General features: G+C 36.4%; 2 protein-coding genes across 2 annotated transcripts; one reads left to right on the forward strand and one right to left on the reverse strand.

Moving 5' to 3' along the window:
* Positions 1 to 769: 769 nt before the first annotated feature.
* Positions 770 to 2196, reverse strand: LOC121052026. The gene is made up of 5 exons (XM_040515863.1): positions 2048 to 2196; positions 1828 to 1935; positions 1646 to 1715; positions 1470 to 1568; positions 770 to 1155 (listed from the first exon to the last, which is right to left on the reverse strand). The coding sequence occupies exons 1-5, from the start codon at positions 2188 to 2190 to the stop codon at positions 1069 to 1071; spliced, it is 507 nt and encodes a 168-aa protein (XP_040371797.1). The 5' UTR covers positions 2191 to 2196; the 3' UTR covers positions 770 to 1068.
* A 12903-nt stretch (positions 2197 to 15099) lies between these two features.
* On the forward strand, positions 15100 to 16281 carry LOC112194598. The gene has a single exon (XM_024334816.1). The coding sequence runs from the start codon at positions 15100 to 15102 to the stop codon at positions 16279 to 16281; it is 1182 nt and encodes a 393-aa protein (XP_024190584.1).
* The last annotated feature ends 7222 nt before the right edge of the window (positions 16282 to 23503 follow it).

Consider the following 23503-nt stretch of genomic DNA (forward strand, 5'->3'; position numbering starts at 1 on the left):
AACCAATATTAAGCTTAGTTGATGCTTCTGTCGTCTGATTTGAAGAACAACGACAGTTATATGTTGACTGATTTCGTATGCAACAACATTTATACCATGAGTTATGTTGTTTGAGATTTGTTTGGACTACAGATAATTTTGATTCTTGTGGTTAGATTTGGTTTCCAACTACAGTTTTAGTTTTTTTATGTTGTTTGAATGTCACTTAGAGTATAGTCTTACTCAAATTTCTGTTGTCTGAAGTAGTATTCAATCTCATTTTTCTGTTGTTTGTTTGCACTTTCAACCATTGTTTTAGTTATGTTCTGTTGTTTGAAGTTGGTAGAAACAACATATCAACACCTACTTCTGTTGTCTGAGAGCTATTTGACCTCTACTTTTCTGTTGTTTGAACGTGCTAGAAACAACATATCAACACCTACTTCTGTTGTCTGAGAGCTATTTGAACTCTACTTTTCTGTTGTTTGAACGTGCTAGAAACAACATATCAACACCTACTTCTGTTGTCTGAGAGCTATTTGAACTCTACTTTTCTGTTGTTTGAACGTGATAGAAACAACATATCAATCACCTACTTCTGTTGTCTGAGAGCTCTTTAAACTCTACTTTTCTGTTGTTTGAACTTGATAGAAACAACAGATGATCATTTGTTTCTGTTGTTTCTATTTTCTTGATACAACATAAACTTGCATATATCTGTTGGCTTTCAACCATTTCAACATCAGTCATTTACAATCATCAAAACCATAAAATTGGACTAAAATCTGCATTGAAAATGATGGCTACGTTTCATTAATTGCATCAACATCATCCAAAATACAATCCATAGTTCCAACTCTAAACCTAGCCAACAGTTACATAATGATCAAGAGAACCAAAAAACCATCTCATCGATCTCGATCATTTACCTAATATTGCACTAAGTCAAAAACCTATAAGGTAAAGAAAGAGTAGCTAGGCAAAGCAACTGCATGCATAATTTAGGTTCATCAACACTTTCCATCAATTATATATAAATGCACAAAAGCAATTCCTGGTGCTACTCATCTACCTTAAACAGAACCAAAGTTAGAACTTCATAACATGATTTGCCCATTCAGCTCGAACCACATCAATATCCTTCTGTGTGTAAGCAAGATTTGATTTCCTTTCCCACTGAAACAAGCAAATGCAGCAAGTTATTATGATGCAAATGCAGCAACTCCATTATAACTTGGTAGCAAACCTGAAATATGCCTATAATATGAACCTTATCATGTTGCATTTGCTTCTCAAAGTTACTTGCAGCAAGTCCAGTACCTTATTATGTTGCATTTGCTTCTCAAAGTTACTTGCAGCAAGTCCAGTAAATCAACCTTATTATGCCTATACTGGACTTGCTGCATTTGCTTCTCAAATTTACTGGACATAATAAGGTTCAGTAACTTTCAGTAACTGAAATATGCCTATATGCAGTTGATCATTCTTACCTTGGTAGCATACTCCAAGTTCTTGTCCTCCACAATTTCTTTCATATAACGCATGACGAAATAACCACAAGTCTTAGAATCAGTTTGCTCCGGAATACCCTGAAAATAATAAATTAAGATTAACCATATGAGGAAGTACGACTTAATGGAGACTATAAAAATTCCAACCAACTTACAGCAAGATTCTTCCATTGGATTATTTTCCTTCCTTTCCTAGCCTTTTGGGCATTGAAGATTTTAATAGAGCTTGAAAATGATGATCACAAAAATTATAATTAGCAAGCAGCAAGTTCAGTACATGAAGAAACAACATCAACTGATCAATATGGTAAAAAAAATCTTTGGGAAGCAGACTTACTTGTCGACAATACTTTTCCATTCACCAGCACAAAGTCGCCTTTTTAGCGGATCCATGAAATGCACGACTTCTTCATCCGGGTTCACCACCGACAACATCCAATGAGCACTATAGAAAAAGATGTAAAAATTATTTTTTGATAAGTCCATTAAATCTATACATAGAAGCTATCAACAAGCAATATAACATGCCTAACATTGTAGTAATACTGATTACATACCCTGAGTTATATGGAACCAAAAATATTTGCCCCGGTTTCCCTAACATGTACCGATTTGACATAGACCGTGCCCGTTCAGTGGGATTTCCACACCCAATTATACCGGTGTGTGCAGGGTCGATAAAGCCAACCATATCAAGCATCTTAGACTTCTTCAGCATGCATCCATGATTTATCCATCTTATATATAAACACATTATACAATTAGGAACTATATTATCACCATCAATTCAGAAAGCTTAAAAATGTACATATCACTATTAAACAACTTCACCACACATTCAATTCTAGTAGAACCTAACTCTAGTAGAAAATAGTTCACTCCATGAAGAACATTCAATTCTATAACACAAAATGAAACATGCTAAACCAGAAGTATAAAATTTCAATAATTCATGTGCTTCTAGAACAGAAAGTTCACAAAAATTAAATGAAGAAAGAACTTTGTGATGATTATAAATGCTTACCTCAATTTGTTTAAGTTAGAGCTAAGCCAATCATCCGCTTCCAATTAATGCTTGCCTAATGAGCCTAACTCCAAGCTTTCACTACATAGCACCAACAGCAAAAAAAAAAAAAAAAAACATGATCAGTAGTATGTAGTATACAACAAATTCAGATTGCACAAATAGACCTTCGACCATGATTAAAAGACTCCAGTCTAGTGCATAGTAACGTAACAGTAGATATATGCATATATTAAACAAGTATCAAAAGCACCTTAAAAGAAGACCCACATGAATAAATGACCAAACCACAAAATGTCCTTTGTACTCTATTCTTTCAGAGTTAAAGACAACTATGAAGGATAGATGAGTGAACCTAGCAGAAGTAATGGAATCTTAAAAATGGACAGCAGAAAGGGCATATATTTCAACAAATATAAACATAAAAGTCAGAATCAAAATTAATCAATAATCCCCGTGATCTTCATATTCACAAGATCGATGCCATGAGTATATGAACAGAGGAAACAATAGAAGGAAAAAAAAAAAGAATCAAAATCTATATCATGTATATATTTTCACAAGATTGATGCCATGAGTATATACACAGATCAAGGGATGCAATAGAAGAAAACGAAAAAGATGAGAATCAAATAGGAAGAAATAGGCAAAGAAAAACGATCGATGATACCTGTCTCTTGAGCCAGAAAAAACAATCAGCACTAAACCAATTCAGCTTGAATCCAAACCTGCAAGAAGAGCATTGTCAGCAGAGCATTGTCAACTCCTCAACTACACCAATTATGTGATTTTGAGTACGACCAAGTATCAATATGCAATTTACAACACAAAATCATTAACAAAATCACAATCTGGACAATTAACCAACAACACATAACTCTAAATATGGATTTCCCAATTACCTTTTCTATTTAGTTTGCTGTTCAAAACCAATTTGAGTTCTTCAATTCGTCCTTAACATGAGATCCAATAACCCGACCAAACTGACTTTGTCTTCCATTGAGGAGTGCAGCAGAGTGCTTGTTAATTTTCAAAATCTGCAGCAGAACAGCAGTGATCAAAACAGAAACCAAGATTAACAACTAATCAAAAGTTAAAAACTCATCAAACTAGTATAATCTTCCCTGCTCACATATAAGTATGATCCATGTTAAGAGTAAGACAAACATTACATTCCCCCTTCAAAGAAACTTTAAAAATCTCTACAACAGACCTTCAACCATTTGAAGTCCAAAAACATCGATCATGCTACTACAGATCTCAATCAAATTGGTTTAGGAAAATAAACAACCATGTGTACATATTTGATGTCATAGACTACCCAGGTTTCTCACTTACAAAAAATGGACTAAAGCTGCTGTCTTGGAATGCCATTAATCTATTATGATTTATGCCAATACAATTATAATTCACATATATGTAACACCTAAAATTACAATTATGAGAATAATGCCGATACAATTATCAAAATAGCAAAATTTAAATATTTAATGAAGTATTTACCTTTTTTTTTTTTCATCGTTTCTCAATGAAGTTGTGGGCTTGTGGCTTCTGCTTCTGAGAGCTTCTCCTCACTAACCACTAACCTCAGTGAGACAGTGACCGAGTTACAAACTGCAAGTCTGCAATTCAAGAAGAAGTTATCTTAATTAAATCATTAAAATGGAAATCAACTAATCAAGTTATCAAACAGTCAGTGTCAAACACTCTCAAACCCATTTGTAATCCACCCCTGAGTCAAAACTCAAAAGGAAATTGAAGTATCGAACCCATTTCAAATTTTCAACCATTTCAATTTTCAACAAATTGACCATACGGTCCATCCGTCCATACCATTACCTTAGTTCAAAACCAACAAGAATACAATATCAAATCGAAAGCCACAAATGACAAATCGAACACAATTTACATATCACGAAACCAATCAGAATCAGAAGCTCAGATTAATAAGAAGTCAAGAAGAAGAGAAGAAGAGGAGCTGAGGAGGAGTGGACTGTCCAGGAGGAGAAGAAGACGGAGAGGGAGAGAGAGATACCTCGGAGATCGGAGACCGGAGACGGGTTTGCTAGTTGCAGAGTTGAAAGGAGAGAAGCTGGATAGGGAGTCTGGAGGGCTGGAGGTGGAGATCGGAGACCGGAGACCGGGAGACTGGTTTGCTAGTTGCAGGTTGCTGGGCAAGGAGCTCGGCGGTGTGGGCTGGGTGGGGCTTGAAAGACCGGAGAGGCAGAGATGCCTCACGCCGAGACGGGTTGGAAGTTCCAAGGAGAGAGAGAAGCTGGATCGGGAGTGTGGAGTTCCGCGGAGCTCCGGCGTCAGAGCCGGAGAAGGAGGATGGGAGCGGAGGCGGAGGATGAGGGTGATGAAGAGGAGGTCGGCTGTCGTGTGGTTAGGGTTGAGAAAGAAACTTCATGTTTTTTTGACTAAGTGTTGAGAAAACTCCGGTATAGGCTAGGCATCGGCTGTTTTTTTTTTTTTTTTTTTTTTTGCAAATAGTTCACATTAAGTTTTAGTACGTTCAACCAAAAAAAAATTTTGTCCCGATAAACTTTTCCCTTTACTCAGACAACAGAATCTGTTGTCTGAATTCTCTAAATTATAACAAACTTGAAAAAGTTGAATTGGTGTTGATTTTGATACCATTTAGACGACATAAATAGTTAAATCTGTTGTCTGAAGACGTTCAAAAAAATCAGACAACAGAAAAAAGGTCTTCTGTCGTCTGAGGGGTATGGTATGAAGCATTTTTTGGCATAGTGATAGCACTAAGATATGGTGTTTCTGGACCAAGAATATTTTCATCATCTTGCCTTGGCCAAAATTGATCTTTATTGGTGTCAAGACTATGGATAACCATTGGTGTGCTTAGTGGGTGAGCTTTGTCCATACCAAATCTCTTTAGAACTTTTTCAATATACGCTGATTGATGGACACGAATTCCACTAGCTAAATGCTTGATTTGCAAACTGAGACAATATTTTGTTTTACCAAGGTCTTTCATTTCAAACTCACGTTTCAAATATTCAACAGTCTTTTCAAGCTCCTTAGAGCTTCAAATTAAATTCATGTCGTCGACATCTGCGATTATTGCAAAACGAGAGACTGATTTCTTAATGAAAACACAAGGACATATAAGATCATTAATGAATCCATCCTTGAGTAGATACTGACTAAGACAATTATACCACATTCGTCCAGATTGTTTAAGTCTATATAATGATTGTCTCAATTTGATTGAGTACATGTTATGTGGTTTTGTGGTTGCTTCAGGCAAATTAAACCCTTCTGGGACTTTCATGTAAATATCAGTATCTAATTCACCATATAGGTATGCAGTAACAACGTCCATAAGTCGCATATCAAGTTTTTCTGAAACCACAAAACTTATTAGATAGCGGAACGTAATAGCATCCATCACGGGGGAATATGTGATGCGGCTGAAATAGCCTCACAATTTAACCCTGCAAAATGTAGTTGTCAGTATAGGATAAGCAGGGATCGTTCAGTCCGGGGATTGTAGGGTACGCCTACACAAAAAGGTCAATTAACAAATAAAAGAATAAAATGGGGGGTTTTGAAATTTGGTTTCTAATCTACTTAAAATAAAAACAAAACAAATAAAACTATATACAATGATCGACTTCCCTAACCTAGACCAATACCACTCGAAAATTACTAAGTGTAAAAACAGAAAATTCATTTCAACATGCTACAAAAATGTGCCCATCTTTAATGCCTAGATAAGAGCTCAAATGAAAAGCCTCAGCGGATCAATCCACTTATCTGATTCATTCTAATGTAGGCTTGGATCGAAAGAGTCCTTACCAAGCCTAATACTACTAATTTTTGAAAACACTCAGCGTAATTCTCTTAACTAATAGTATTATCTAACCCTTGAATCAACTCACACGTGCAAATTAACCATTACACATAGAATTTAACACGTAATTTCCAGAATCATTTAATCATTAAAGCATGATTTTTACCACTTTTTAGAACTAATTGCTACTTGTTTAACCCAGCGCCTTAACAAATAACAATTACTCTTGACAAATTAAGAAAACATACAAGAACTCTCACCGTTATTCTAGCATGCAAACTTATGAACCTAACTCTGAAAATTATCAAAACACATAAAAGGGCACAAGATTGTAACATGCATCATAAAAGAATTCTCAAAATTAACTCAATAATAAACTGAAAATCTCAAAAATATTAATAAAAATATTCTGAAAATTTCATGTCTCCAATTACACAACTCGCAAATTGAAACACACAAAACCGAAATAAAAATTGTAAGTAAAGTCATAGTTACACTTTGAAGCTTTCCTCAGCGGCTTAGCAACAAGGTGATGAACTTGTCTCTACTATGGTGGTGGAGCGTCCTTGACTCAGCGCCTTAGAGCTTTGTAGATTGATGGATGGATGGTGGTTACGGTCTTGTAAGATATGGAGGTTTGAGGAGTGAATTGGGTAGTCTTGGAATGATCTTGGCTGGGAAGTGATCTTGGCTGGGAAGTGATGCAAATTTAGTTCTGGACGTTGCCTATTTATAGGGGAGCATTGGTTGGCTTTCCCAACTGAAACGTCTTCTTTATGGCCTTAACTCCTCTCATAATGGGGCAATTCCTTTAATTTCCAAGCTGAAATGTCTTTCTCTTATTTATTTTTCCAGCTGAAACATCTTTTTCTTTTATTCCTCAACTGAAAACATCTTTTCTCCTTTATTTCCCTTCTTCATTACTTGGTCAAATATCTTAATGCTTTATTTTATGACTCCATCATTGCTGTTTCCAAGAGTTCAACCAGGCAACGTTTCCTACAACAAGCAGGAGAATATCAGAATTTTCTAGAGAAAATAAAGGGAATTAAAATAATGTAAAGACCGCAAAAACAGTCGACAGTGAGGAATCCTGATCCAGCTAGGATTCTTCATGAATTTTTTGTTTTCTGCCTATTTCACGCCAAACACTCTACAAGACTCTTAAAATGACTCGTTGACTCAAAACACGAAACTTAAGGGAGAAACAAGGCTAAAATGGAGCATATACTCATTAATATTATCACACTTTTTTGCTGCTATCAACTACCCCACACTTAGCTTTTGCTAGTCCCTTAGCAAAATAAAAATACAAAACAAAACAACGACTCAACAAAAAACAAGTAAATGACTCTACTTCCCCTAACTGTTGTCTCAGAGACTCCAAACTCATGGCTTTCACGTTAAACACTTAATCAAAATTGCATAGATAATTCCGTGGTTAATAAACCTGTGACATTCATATGACTAAGCAAGATATGGAGAACTTAAGTTATACAGTGAATGATAGCATGTTTCGAACAAGTCCAATCCAAACTCACAGGGCATACTCTCGATTTTTCTCTCAGAAATGGCTATGCTTAAAAGCTTCACTCTCAAGTATATGCAAGAGAATAAATTGTAAGGCAACAAACAGCTTGCATATTTCATCAATAAATGCATTTTGTGAAGAATTATTAAAGACCTCATGAAATGACTAAGTGCACAAATGGACCTAAACCATAAGCTCGACTGCGTACCTGACTCCACTAACCAAAGACTGCCCATCTCAAGGATCAAGTTAGCACTTAAAACAGGTTGTAATGGGGCTAAGCTAGGGTTCTCGAAATGAAGATTAAGGATACAAAAATCCTAAGGACCTAGCAGAGCACATAAGGACCACCTTATGTCATCATTTTTGTAGACCAAATATCATTGTTTTGGGCCAAACCTTCACTCTAACCAACATGGGAATGGACAAAGGCATAATTTTCAACTTTGAGCCTTCTACAAATTTGAAAGTCCAAAACCACACTTCAACAATTTCCCAAGAGTTTTCTTTTCAATTTTTCTTCTATTTTGCCGCTTTTCTTTCTTTCTTTTTCATTTTCATTTTCTTTCATTTTTTTTTACGGCAAATTTTTTTTTTTTTTCTCTTCTTTTTTTCTTGGATTTTCCCCACCCCACACTTGTCTTTCATCGTCACCCCTACATACTATGTCATGCTCTACTAAGTCCCTAAGACAAGGGTAGAGATATCCTGTACTAAGCTCATGGTAGGGTAGTGAGGGTGATGAAACAAAGGTTTTCAACGTAGGCTCAAAGGGGTTCATTCTAAAGAGTCCCACGACGGGCACAGTTGGGGACACATGCTTGTTTGGCTATGGTGGTTACCCTAATGCCTTCTATCCTATCCAGGATCAGTGCATATTATGGCATACAAGTTTTGACAGTCACAACAGCCGAGTTCTAGTACTCTCTAGTCCATTAAAATCTATGGCACATGATCATTGGATTTCAAAGAATGATGAGGTTTTGCAAATACAGCCATGAAATTCTAGAATTATCAATTAAGCACTCAAAAAGAAAGTATTTTAGCTCAACAGCTCACTTAGGGTCAAATGAATTAGACTTAATCCTAGCATGCTTAATGAACCAAGTTACAATCCTATCTCAAATCTTCATACAAGCATCAGAATGTCGATTAACCACAGAATTCAATTAAGTCCTATTTTGATTGTCAAAACCTTCAGCCATGAATTCAGAGACATGTTCATCCTAGACATTAGAGGCATCCTAAGACTCAAACACACAAAAAGACTCTATAAAACCAACTTCTTCTTTTTTCTTTTTTTTTTTTAACTGAAATAAAGGTGTAAACCCACCCCACACTTAGAATCTACATTGTCTTAATGTAGGCAAAAAGTATGGTATATAGACCCTAAATATGGGGGGCTACGAAAATAAGGGAAGGGTAAAATAAACAAACAAACAAACAAAGACCCAAGTACAATTCAACCTAAGCAAGTGAAGGGATAGAAATGTCAAACTCTCGTTGATGGCTCCTTCACCGCTTCGTTTGAAATGGGTTGCCTCCCATGCAGCGCTTAATATTTATAGTCCTTCAGCCTGGACTTTTCTCCTTGTTCACACGTGCTCATTCCTTGGGTGCCTCCTCGAGGGGTATCTCTTCCAATGTGTGCTCCACAAATGACTCACCAGATCAAGTGTTAGTAACATATACAAGGTTAGGAATACAAACATTATGTCTTTCCTACTTTCTAAGTTACTTTACATACTTAGGTACTGGAACAGAGGATCCAATATACCTTAAGCATGCCACACAACACGTTTTTTTTTTTTTTTTTTTTTTTTAGTTTATTGTAAACATAGTTAATATCTCAATTGATTCCAAGTTGTAAGTCGAGCCCAATAGAAACCACTACTATTGGTGAGATACGATATAGGGATAGTCGCCTAGACATAAGTCTCTTTCCTTTGTTTCAGAAGGCCGAATGGCCAGATTAAGAGGTAAGTGAGAGGGAGGACTCATTTTAGTGATACTACGGAGGCTACTCCCTCATTGAGGTTTAGGCCCCTATCGGCTACTCCCACATAGTGGTTTACGCTCATTCTATAGTATCTCTGAGATCCAATTGAACCCATCACCCAGGGTCTCAACCTAAGACACCATCCGTATGCGCCCCTTACTCAGCTGGGAAATTAACTAATGTGTTAGACCGTTCTCCAAGTGCTAATAAAGGCCGCCCTCAACCTCAAGAGACCTGAGTAAGGTACTAATGAAGGGTTTAGGCCAATATTAACAAAAGGGCCCTTGTCTACTCATACGATTTTACACACTTACAACAATTAAGTATTTAGCTGAATTCATATCCACATACAATTTTACAACAATTAAGTAAATTAATCTAAATGAAACACATACAATTTACAATATGCTTGAAAAAACAACTTCTACAAATTGTACAACAATGATAAAAGACATGCTTAATTTTGTAACACTCATAAAACTTAAACTAAATCACAATTAAAGCTTGGCATAACCGAAATCGCAATTTGTCACCATTCCACAAGTGTAGTACAAAAATTAGCATGCATTCTATATACAACAAAATCGATGACACTTTAAGTGCAAGGGATTTTAACAATCCCCGGCAACGGCGCCAAAAATTGGTGCGGCTGAAATAGCCTCACAATTTAACCCTGCAAAATGTAGTTGTCAGTATAGGATAAGCAGGGATCGTTCAGTCCGGGGATTGTAGGGTACGCCTACACAAAAAGGTCAATTAACAAATAAAAGAATAAAATGGGGGGTTTTGAAATTTGGTTTCTAATCTACTTAAAATAAAAACAAAACAAATAAAACTATATACAATGAAGAGTCCTTACCAAGCCTAATACTACTAATTTTTGAAAACACTCAGCGTAATTCTCTTAACTAGTAGTATTATCTAACCCTTGAGTCAACTCACACGTGCAAATTAACCATTACACATAGAATTTAACACGTAATTTCCAGAATCATTTAATCATTAAAGCATGATTTTTACCACTTTTTAGAACTAATTGCTACTTGTTTAACTCAGCGCCTTAACAAATAACAATTACTCTTGGCAAATTAAGAAAACATACAAGAACTCTTACCGTTATTCTAGCATGCAAACTTATGAACCTAACTCTGAAAATTATCAAAACACATAAAAGGGCACAAGATTGTAACATGCATCATAAAAGAATTCTCAAAATTAACTCAATAATAAACTGAAAATCTCAAAAATATTAATAAAAATATTCTGAAAATTTCATGTCTCCAATTACACAACTCGCAAATTGAAACACACAAAACCGAAATAAAAATTGTAAGTAAAGTCATAGTTACACTTTGAAGCTTTCCTCAGCGGCTTAGCAACAAGGTGATGAACTTGTCTCTACTATGGTGGTGGAGCGTCCTTGACTCAGCGCCTTAGAGCTTTGTAGATTGATGGATGGATGGTGGTTACGGTCTTGTAAGATATGGAGGTTTGAGGAGTGAATTGGGTAGTCTTGGAATGATCTTGGCTGGGAAGTGATCTTGGCTGGGAAGTGATGCAAATTTAGTTCTGGACGTTGCCTATTTATAGGGGAGCATTGGTTGGCTTTCCCAACTGAAACGTCTTCTTTATGGCCTTAACTCCTCTCATAATGGGGCAATTCCTTTAATTTCCAAGCTGAAACGTCTTTCTCTTATTTATTTTTCCAGCTGAAACATCTTTTTCTTTTATTCCTCAACTGAAAACATCTTTTCTCCTTTATTTCCCTTCTTCATTACTTGGTCAAATATCTTAATGCTTTATTTTATGACTCCATCATTGCTGTTTCCAAGAGTTCAACCAGGCAACGTTTCCTACAACAAGCAGGAGAATATCAGAATTTTCTAGAGAAAATAAAGGGAATTAAAATAATGTAAAGACCGCAAAAACAGTCGACAGTGAGGAATCCTGATCCAGCTAGGATTCTTCATGAATTTTTTGTTTTCTGCCTATTTCACGCCAAACACTCTACAAGACTCTTAAAATGACTCGTTGACTCAAAACACGAAACTTAAGGGAGAAACAAGGCTAAAATGGAGCATATACTCATTAATATTATCACACTTTTTTGCTGCTATCAATATGTTTCATCATAATCAATTCCGGGTCTTTATAAAAAACCCTGCGCCACAAGTCACACCTTATATCTTGCAATCTCATTATTCTCATTGCGCTTTCTTAGAAATACCCATTTGTAACCAACTGGTTTTACATTTGGTGGTGTTTGGACAACAGGTCCGAAGACACTGCACTTGTCTGGAGAATTTAATTCTACTTGGATTGCATCTTTCCATTTGAGCCAATCATGTCTCTATCTGCATTCATTGACAGAGCGAGGCTCAGTATCATTGTCTTTTATTATTTCAGTAGCTATTGCGAATGAAAATATATTATCAATGATCATATCTTTACGATCCCACAACTCATTGGTGTACGGAAATTTCCTTATTTTCAGGTACCTGAGCCTCAATAGAGAATTGTGTGTCACCAAAAGCATTGTCCTCTTCTGTAATTTCAGAATCATGAGTTGTGGGTCGGACATTGATATCTGATAGGAGCACAAAGTGTGACGTTTTTAATATGTATTTTCCCTCATTTAGCTAAGTTATTCTGTTAAAATTACTAATTATAACATCATTTATGTTTTTAGGTACTTCAAGGTCGGAAATGGAGAAAAGAGCCAAAAAAGAGTTAAAATAAGAGTAAAATAAAGACAAGTCATTTTAGAAACTTTCCTCTTTCACTTTAGGAAATATTTCCTATTTTGTTTTAGGGAACTTTCTTTGAACTTTCCTATTAAAGAGAGAATTTAGGAGTCCATCAAATTAAGAACTCTTGAGTGATGAATTCAAGGAAAACTTAAAGGAAAAATCAGGAAGAATTCAAGGAGATAAAAGGGAGTGTTTATAATAAATATTTATTCTTGATTATCTTATTTTCTATTGATTATAGACACCAATTAATTTCTGATTTTTCTTGATTGTAGGAGTTCATTATGTGCACAATTGGAAGAAGAAATTAGTGCAATTTAAAGGAGAGGAATAAGGGATGTATCTGGTCACTATTCAAGGAATATACAATGAGTCATTAAGGGGAAAAGAGATCAGAAAAATCAAGACTTTGTCATGAGAGAATCAAGTAAATTTGGAGGAGAAATCACCTCAAGATGATTGGCCATGATTGCATCACAAGAGATGACAAATCCACTATAAATAGCAGCCATTCTCTACTCTAAAATCATCACTTCTTCATACAAAATTCAGTTCATTAGCTTAGCTCTCTTCTCTCCAAAACCCTCTCCAAATATGCAGAAAAAGCCTCTTGTCGTGAAGAGCTTTAGGACTTCTCCAAGGCTGTTTGTGTTCTTGAAGGCCAAGCCTTGTGTTCTCTTGATGTTCTCCAAGCTTCCTTGAAGATCAAAAAGTGTAATTCATGGCCCTTATTTCTGTTTTCGTACTCTTTAGTATTGAATTTCAGATTTCTTTTATGAGCTTTATTATTGGAATTGGATTTTTGTTGAGAATGAGTTTATGTTAGTAATTTTCAGATTTGTTTCTTTATGTTCTTGATTTGTTTATGATATCTTTATAATCTGATTTTGTGCCATCCTTTTATATCTTTAAGCATATGATTTTGGTTGAACAATTATGTTAATCTGCAGGTTGATAAAGCCAAATTTGTGTTCTGATTCACCTAATCGTTTTAGGGCAGAAATTAAAGTGGTAAAGGCTATGTACAATGGTCGAGATTATATGCTACATGTTTGTGCGTTTGTAACTTCTTATGGATGCCTACATGTTTGAATTCAGAATTCTAATTGCACTTAATGATTCATATTTAATGTTGACGGATGCTCTTCAGTATTAACGTGATGTTTCATATGAAATATTTTGAGTTACGGACTTTTCCTAACTTAGGAGATTCAAAAGAAGAATTAAAGTGGTACTCGATCTCTTCAGACTTGTACTTCGAATTCATTTCTGATATTTAGTGTTGGCACGATTTTAGATTGTTTAGATTGAAATAATTCATTGCATGTTGATATGGTTTGGAAATTCTGATTTGAGTGTGAAGAAGTCGATCACATGTATATATTTATCTTTTTGTTTTATTTCGTAGGAACTTAGAAACCAAAAGTTGAATCCCCCTTTTTTATGGATTGTTTCTTTTGTAAATTTGTAAATAAATACTTGTTAATACTTGTTTTAATAATTACTAATTTAAATTGACCAATCTTTGCAGGAGTACCCTCAATCCCCGGTTAGAACGATCCCTACTTGCTTATATACTAACGAATGACAACAGGGTTTTAAATTGAGTGCCTATTTTGGCCACATCAATTTTTGGCGCCGTTGCCGGGGATTGAAAAATTCTTTGTTAAAAATGTGTCATTTATTGTATATATTAGTTGTTTATAAACTATTTGAAACTTAGTTTAAATTAACCAGGATGTTATTTATATTGTTGAACACGAGTTTTAATTGTAAGTTGTAAATTGAACGGAATAGGTGAAGTCTCTTTTGTTAATATTGGCCTAAACCCCTTATTGGCGCCTAGTTCAGGTCCCTTAAGGTTGAGGGCGGCCTTTATTAACACTTGTTGAACTGTCTTCACACTTGTGAACTTTCTTATCTTAGTAAGTATAGCCTATGTGGAATGGTGTCTAGGAAGGGGACAACGTTCATAACGGGTTTTGGATCCAGAAGTGCTTACAAATGGGCCTAAACCACTGTGTGGGAGTAGCTCATGCCAAAATGGATTCTGCCTCTTGTGGTCGCCCTCCCCCACCTGGCCATTTCAGTAAGGTTGCCCAAAGGATTTGAAAGGGAGTTTGTGTTTAGGCGACTATACTTGGGCCGCACGTCCACCTTGATTTACCGCTTGGAATTAAATTTGATATCAATTATATTTATAACGAAAGAAAATGTTGTGATACGCTGAGGTTTATTGGATTAAACATAATCTTGAAAAAGGTAGCTGTTTCAGCCCCATTGCACATTGAGATTCCCTGTTCCCGTACCTAAGTGTTGAAAATAAAATGAGTATAGACTAATTAAAGCTCCCTCATTTTTATTTTTATTTTTATTTATTATTTTTATTATTTTTATTTTTTATTTTTATGTTTGAATAGGAATTCATTATACTTGTTTTCTATTTTATAACTTGTATATTAATTGTTTTATCTTGTAGGGTCCATGAATGTCCAAGTCAGTTAGCAAGCTTTCAGAAATCAAAGAACGGTTGGATAGGATAAAACGAAATCAAGAGCTTCCAAATTTCTTAGACATTCCTATCCAAACTCCCTTGGCATTTAGACAACTATCAATTGACACCCAAGGGAGAAGGACAGAAGAAGAAGCTAACTCGGGTTCAAACTCCTCAAGTTACTTGTCAGAAGAGGAGGAAGAAGAACCCATGGCTGGATTGAATCAGACTATAAGGCAACTGTCTTCATCCAATGAAGGAGGAGCTGCCCCAACTTGCATCATCTACCCAGAACCAGCTGATGGTAAGGTAGCAGAGTTTGAATTGAAGAGTGGTTTCTTGCACCACCTTCCCAAGTTTCATGGACTTATGAATGAGGACGCCAATAAGCATCTCAAGGAATTCCAGTTCGTGTGTGGGAGTATGTGCCCTCAGAATGCTGACCTTAACATCCTAAAGTTGAAGGCATTCCCTTTCTCTCTTGAAGATAGGGCGAAGACATGGCTGTTTGATCTTCCCTCACGCCATGTGGACTCTTGGAACAAGATGGTTAATGAATTCCTTACAAAGTACTTCCCAGCCTCGCGGGTAACTGTCCTAAGGAAGCAGATAACTGGGATACAACAAGCTGTTGATGAATCATTCTGCTCCTATTATGAGAGGTTCAAGACTTTAGTGGCGTCATGCCCTTCACATGGGATGAAGGAGGGGAACCTACTCACCTATTTCTATGAGGGACTTCTCCCTCTTGAAAGACAATTGTTGGATGCTGCAGCTGGAGGGTCCTTTATGGATAAGACACCTGACGTGGCTAAGGAGCTGTTGGCAAATCGTTCTCTCAATTATCAACAATATGAGGGGGCATTATCCTCCTCAAGGAGGGTAAATGAGGTAACTTCTAACTCAGCACTTGAGGAAAAGTTGAATAATATGAGTGCTTTGTTGTCTCAGGTATTGATCGGGAAAGGCCAAGAAGGAGTAATGGCGTGTGGGGTGTGCTCTACTCAAGGGCATCCAACTGATCAATGCCCCCAACTAATACAAAATGGTGGATGGGAGTCCTTAAATGCTTTTGAATCTCAAAGGTACAAACCTTTTTCCAACACGTACAATCCAGGGCTTAGGGACCATCCTAACTTTCGTTGGAGCAATACGGAGAATGTTCAGAATCCCTAGAATCAAAATGGACCCTTTCCACGTCCTCAGGGCTTCTATCAGAGGCCTCAGGTTCCTCAAAACATTGCTCCCAATAATAATTTTGTTCCTAATAATGCTACTCACCCTTCTTATGATAAGATGCTTGAAGCCCTTTACCAGGGGCAACAAACTTTGACAAATTCTACTCAAGCTCTTGTAACAGGTCAACAGAGTAACACAAAGGACATAGCTGAGCTTAAGAAGCAAATGGGACAGGTGGTGGACTTCATGGGAAAAATATCTGAGAGTGGGAAACTTCCAAGCAACACCATTCCCAACCCAAACTTTGAGTCTGCAAAGGTAATCATCACAAGGATTGGAAAAGAGCTTAGGGACGTCCCAAAGGTCCAAAAGAAGGCCCAGAAGAAGAACCATGTGGCCCATGAGGAGGATGATGACGTTGAGGTTACAAAGGAGGACATTGAGCATGATCCAGCCACTTCTAGGGTTGAAACAAATGTGCCTCACACATCTGAGCCACCTTTGACACTAAGAGGTAACGATCTAAACCCTAAAGGTTCAGTTAATACTAACTCCCCTTTCTCTCGTGTTCCTTTCCCCAGTAGGTTTGCAAAGTCCAAGAAGGATGAATCTGATCAAGCCATCTTGGAGATCTTTAAGAGGGTGCAAGTCAACATGCCCTTGATTGAGTGCATAACACAAGTTCCAAAGTACGCCAAATTTCTGAAGGAGTTGTGCACCACAAGGAGACAAACACGTGAGAAGGAGGTAGTAAAGATGAATGAAACTGTCTCAGCAGTTATCCAGAGGAAATTGCCTCCAAAACTTAAGGATCCAGGGAGTTTTTCTGTTCCTTGTGTCATTGGAAACACTAAGTTTGAAAATGTCATGCTAGATCTAGGTGCATCAATTAATGTTATGCCATATAGTTTATATGCATCTCTAGAGTTAGGTGAGCTTAAGAAAGATAATGTTGTTGTCCAATTGGTTGATAGGTCCAACACGTATCCTAAGGGATATGTGGAAGATGTTCTTGTGCAGGTGAACCATCTGATATTTCCTGCAGATTTCTATATCCTTGACATGGAGGACTCACCCTTAAACTCAACTCCATTACTTTTAGGGCGTCCATTCATGAGGACAGCACGGACAAAGATTGATGTCTATGAAGGGACATTGACCATGGAGTTCGATGGTGATGTGATTGGCTTCAACATCTTTGAAGCAATGAGGTATCCCTTGTCTGATTCTAAATCGTGTTTTTCGATTGATGTGCTTGATTCTCTTGCGCAGAGCTTTTTAGATGCAACGGAAGATGATGAGTTGGCTCTGACCATCACCCAAGGGGTGGGATACACTGAGGACGGCGTCACCATCCCCAATGAAGAATTGGAAGGCGTTGTTGAGCCTATTGTGATCAAAACTGTGGCCTCCCTTGAAAGCCAACCTCCTTCATCAAGGTACACTCCTCCTTTGTCAATTCCCATTTCTATTAATAAACTTCTTCCTTCAGTGATACAGGCCCCTAGCCTTGAGCTAAAAGTACTACCAGACCACTTGAAGTATGTGTTTTTGGGAGACAAGGAGACATTGCCAGTGATAGTGTCCTCCAAGCTAGCGAAGGATCAAGAGAAGAAACTTGTGGAAGTTCTGAAGAAGTACAAGACTGCCATTGGATGGACTTTGGCAGATATCAAAGGCATCAGCCCTACTACATGCGTTCATAGGATACTTTTGGAGGAGGGTGCCAAGCCCACCAGAGAAGCCCAACGTCGCCTTCACCCTCCAATGATGAAGGTAGTCAAAAATGAGATAATCAAGCTGCTTGATTGTGATGTGATTTACCCGATCTCGGATAACAAGTGGGTCTCTCCAGTTCAGGTAGTGCCCAAGAAGTCTGGGGTGACCGTGGTGAAGAATGAGGAGAATGAGCTAATGCCTCAACGAGTTGTGACAGGACATAGGGTCTGCATAGACTACAGGAAGCTCAACGCCACCACTAGGAAGGACCATTTCCCATTACCCTTCATTGATCAGATGTTAGAGAGGTTAGCAGGTCATTCCTTTTATTGCTTCTTGGATGGGTATAGTGGCTACAATCAGTGATGCGCTCAAAGCAAGCGCATAATTTAACCCTGAAATGTCATTAGTAGTACGTAATAAATAGGGATCGTTCTATTCCGGGGATTGAGGGTACACCTGTCAATGTAGGACAAACAAACAATTAAAATTAAAACAACGTATAATATTTACAAAGATATTCACAAGTATAAACATTATTTACGAAAAGGGGGGAGATTTTGTTTTTGGGTTTTCGAAAATAAATTAAGTAAACAAAAGAATTAAAATGCAAAAACATAAATACAAAGATGGAATGAGAAAACAAAGATCAAAACCGAAACTTTTGATTGAAATCGATTCAAACCCTAATATTGTTCATCTAAGTCATGAGAAAGGAGTTGATCATGTGAAACATTCGAAAGCAAATGAATTCCCATTTTTTACTTTTCAATGCTAATGAACCTAAGCGAAAGCACCTAGATTAATCCTATCAAACATGCAATCAAACCCTAGAAAGCTAGTCAATCATGTCATGTTTAACGCATTACACATAGAGAAAGGCTATCAACTCAAGTGTACAACTTAGTATGGAAAAGTCCACCTAATTGCAATCCTCGTTAATTAAATTCGGTCTTTGCACAAAACCTTTACTACTTTGATTCAAGTTTACACAAAACGAAAAGTCGATTTCATGTTCTTAAACCTAGCACCAATTATATCGAAACCCTAAGTGTTTGCAACCACATAAGATTAAAATACAAAAGTTATCTATAACGCAAATTTAATTAAACAAACCCACATAAGCAACTCTCGAAGAACAATAATATGAATCTGAAAATTCTCAATTAATCATAAAAATTCCAGAAATTAATATTTGTTCAAACACATATGTCAACTAGTTCATAACCAACGAAATTCAAAGCAAAGGTTACAAAGGAGAGGTCGAATTACACCGTGGATGAAGATGAGATGAACAAATTGAGGAGGTGGTCTCTTGAATCTCGAAAGCAAGCTTCAAGGATGGTGATGGAGGATGATGCTCACGGCAATTCTTCTTCTTCCTTTGGCCTTGCTTGAACTCGTGGAGATGACTAGAGGATGGAGAAACTCACAGCTATGCTAAGAACTTTTCTGAATTTTTTTCTAAAGTGTAAACGTCAAAAGAGAGGAGCCCTTCTCAACGTCAAAGAGGTGGGTATATATAGGAGCACGGCTAGGGTTCACAAAGCAATCAGAAATTTCCACATAGCTTCCACCAATAGGAATTCGCCAAGTAAGCTTTGTGATGTGGTCCAACCAATCATAGAATGCCAAGTAAGCCTTGTGATGTGTTCCAACCAATCATAATTCTCTAAAATACCTCCCTAATATTTAATTGCCGAATTTCCTTGAAATTATTCTGATTTTCTTCATGAATTTCGGCCAACATTCCTTTAGGGAATTTAGGGATGAATCTGGACGCCTTTTGAGCTTTTCCTTGGTGCACACATATTTTCCTTCCATAAATATCTCCCTTGAATCTCTCTTTGCGTCATCTCCTTGATTATTTCTGATTTTCATGTTGGCAATCACACCAATTTACTCCTCCAACAATATTTCTTTCTATAGAAATCTCCCAAGAAAATCTCCTTTGATTTATTCCACGTGAAATTCTCAATCAATCACCTTAATTCCCACGTTGTCACCTTGTTTTTCCTTAAGTATTACACGGCAAATTTAATCCCCAAGGAAAATATATTTTCCTTTTTTTAAAAAAACTCTTCCTTGATTCTCTCCTTGCCATGTCATCTTCATGAAGCTTCTCGTTCCATTTATGAACTCAATTAAGCTTATTTATTCCAAAAACCTGAAAATAGAAGCTTTCTAAAATAAGAAATGGAAACTTTCTTAAACTAAAATGGAAACTTTCTAAAAATGGAAAATAGAAACTACAAAACGGAAACTTTCTACAATTAGGAACTTTCCCAATCAAAGAAGGGAAACTTTCCTAAACAGAGTTTTATTAAGGAAATAACGCAGAAAATATAGGGAAATAACAGTTAAAACGTCGCATTAAAATGCTCCTATCAGATTCCCCCACACTTAGCTTTTGCTAGTCCCTTAGCAAAATCACACAAAGACTCAACAAAGATTCAAAGACTCTACACAAACAATGACTCTATTGCCCTTCAACTTTTTGTCTCAGCAATCTCTTACTTTCATAACACCAAGATTAGCACTCAACCAAGAATCAATGTTTAAGCATTCGAGAGTTAATTGAAACACATAATCTTCACATACACAAGTAGGACTTGGTTGTAACAATGGTGATGGGTTCTGTTAAGCATGTTTCAGACAAGTATGATTCATATCCTCACAAGGTATTTCCACTCTTTCTTCTCTCAGATCATGGCAATGCTTAAAAGCTTATAATCACTCAATTATATGTGAGAAAAAATATTTTGAGGCAATCAAATAGCTCACATATATAAGAAACGAAAAGCACTTTGTGAATATAATAATTTTTTTTTCAAAAGATCTCATGAAAGATATCAACTACTTGCATGGATGGACCCAAGCCATATGTTCAACTCTTCTAACTCATCTCCACATCAAGGGCTGTCCCATCTTAAGGATCAAGAAGGTCTTCTCAAGGGTTGTAATGGGGCTAAGGCTCAAGGTTTAAAGAAACGAAAGGTAAGGATTTATCAAAGTGTCCTAAAAACCTAGTAGAGCTCATGTAAATGTAGAGACTTCTAAAAATCCACCAAGGCATATAAAACGTCATAATCCCATAGAAGTAAAGGGCCATATGTCTTCATGTTGGGCCCTAACTTCACTCTAAACTTCCTTTAAACTCTAGTGAATTGGACAAAGGCCAAATTTTTCATTAGTGGGCCTTCAATTCAAAACAATCTCCAAACTCACCAAGTATGGGGGACTAAAATCCATAGATATATTTTTCTTTTTCTTTTCTAGCCGTACACATTTTTTTTTCTTTTTTTTTTCATTTCTTTTTTCACGGCTTTCACATATTTTTCTCTATATGGACAAGTCTACCCCCACACTTGAACTTTCACCTCTTCTCATCCTTCATTCTCAATGTCAAATCCTTAAGTAAAGTCCCAAAAGATAGCTCCACTAAGTTTTTAGAACAAAGGGTAGGAGTGTAGCTATACTAAGGTTCAGGGTTAAGGATTTTAAGGGTGATGAAAGAAAAGGCTTAATGTAGGCTCAAAGGGGTTAAACTAGGGGAGTCCCACGACGGGCACAAAAGGGGACACAGGCTTATTTGGCAATGGTGGTAATTCCTAGGGTGCCTCTATCCTTTCCAGAATCAGGGCCATGTATTGATAAAATGTCTCAACAAGCACAAGAGCGAATTCTAGCATTCTCTAGTCCATCAAACTTAATCTATGGCAAGCAGTCAATTAAATGAAAGAATAATGAGATCATCAAAACATCGCCAAGAAATTAAGAATATATTCTTCATTTCACTCCAAGAAAAAGGGACATGGGCTCAATATCTCACATGGGCTTTTATGAATCAAAACTCATCTTAACATGCTCATATTCTGTACTAAGGTCACGAAATCCATATCCACTACACATGCATACATTTTTCATATATCTCAATTAACCAAAGAATACCATTTTAAAATCATCTCAATCTTGTGATCCTCTTTTAGCCATAATTTCAGGGATATAAGCTCGTCCTAGACAGTTGAAAGGGCATCCTAAGACTCAAAACAAAAACAAAAGCAACGAAAATTTTTAAATTTTTGACATTTTTCACTTTTTTTTGTATTTTTCAATATATATGACTAAAAATAAAAGTGTAAATCCCTTCCCCCACACTTAAATATTGCATTGTCCTCAATGTAATTAATCATAAGCATGCAATGAAACAATTAAGCATATAGGAATGGAATTTACGAAAAGACTACAAAAATAAAGGAGAAAATTATAAAGTAAAAGAAATAGCGAAAGAGAAAGCAAATCTGTGTTATTGAAGACTCCTTCACAGCTGCTTCTAAATTGGGTTGCCTCCCAAGCAGCGCTTGAATTTAACGTCTTTCAGCCAGACGGTACCTCCATTAAATAAAGTTAGTGACTATAATTAACAAAGAAATACAAAAAAAAAAATATATATATATAAACAAGTATAACAAGTTAGTGAATTACAAACTACATGTAATATTAACAAGTTAAGTACACAGGTTAACAAGTCAGTACATAAGACACAAGTTAAGTACACAAGTGAGTAAAAAAAAAAAAAACACGAAAAATATTTACACAAGTGTTTTTTTTTTTTTTTACCTTAGTGTATCACAACATTTTATTTTGTTATAAATATTATTGATATCGAATTAAATTCCAAGCGGTAAATCAAATGGACGTGCGGCCCAAGTATAGTCGCCTAGACACAAACTCCCTTTCAAATCCTTTGGGCAACCTTACTGAAATGGCCAGGTGGGGGAGGACGAACACGAGAGGAAAAATCCATTTTGGCATGAGCTACTCCCATATAGTGGTTTAGGCCCATTTGTAAGCACTTCTAGATTCAAAAACCCGTCATGAACGTTGTCCCCTTCCTAGACACCATTCCACATAGGCTATACTTACTAAGATGAAAAAGGTCCTAAGTGTGAAGACAGTTCAACAAGTGTTAATAAAGGCCGCCCTCAACCTTAAGGGACCTGAACTAGGTACCAATAAGGGGTTTAGGCCAATATTAACAAACGCGACTTCACCTATTCCATTCAATTTACAACTTACAATTAAAACTCGTATTCAACAATATAAAAAACAACCTAAGTAAATTAATTAATCTATGTTTCGAACAAAATATATACAACAAATATTCACAATTTAACAAGTGATTTTTCAATCCCCGGCAACGGCGCCAAAAATTGATGCGCTCAAAGCAAGCGCATAATTTAACCCTGAAATGTCATTAGTAGTACGTAATAAATAGGGATCGTTCTATTCCGGGGATTGAGGGTACACCTGTCAATGTAGGACAAACAAACAATTAAAATTAAAACAACGTATAATATTTACAAAGATATTCACAAGTATAAACATTATTTACGAAAAGGGGGGAGATTTTGTTTTTGGGTTTTCGAAAATAAATTAAGTAAACAAAAGAATTAAAATGCAAAAACATAAATACAAAGATGGAATGAGAAAACAAAGA

This window comes from Rosa chinensis, chromosome 3, assembly GCF_002994745.2.
Source record: "Rosa chinensis cultivar Old Blush chromosome 3, RchiOBHm-V2, whole genome shotgun sequence".
NCBI lineage: Eukaryota > Viridiplantae > Streptophyta > Magnoliopsida > Rosales > Rosaceae > Rosa > Rosa chinensis.

Excerpts from the sequence above, each read along its gene's own strand:
- LOC112194598 (XM_024334816.1), top strand. The coding sequence starts at position 15,100 with ATGTCCAAGTCAGTTAGCAAGCTTTCAGAAATCAAAGAACGGTTGGAT.
- LOC121052026 (XM_040515863.1), bottom strand. The coding sequence starts at position 2,190 with ATGCTTGATATGGTTGGCTTTATCGACCCTGCACACACCGGTATAATT. Across the intron at positions 1,936-2,047 it reads TTGGTTCCATATAACTCAGG|TGCTCATTGGATGTTGTCGG; the intron begins GTATGTAATCAG and ends CTTTTTCTATAG. Across the intron at positions 1,156-1,469 it reads ACTTGGAGTATGCTACCAAG|TGGGAAAGGAAATCAAATCT; the intron begins GTAAGAATGATC and ends TGCTTGTTTCAG.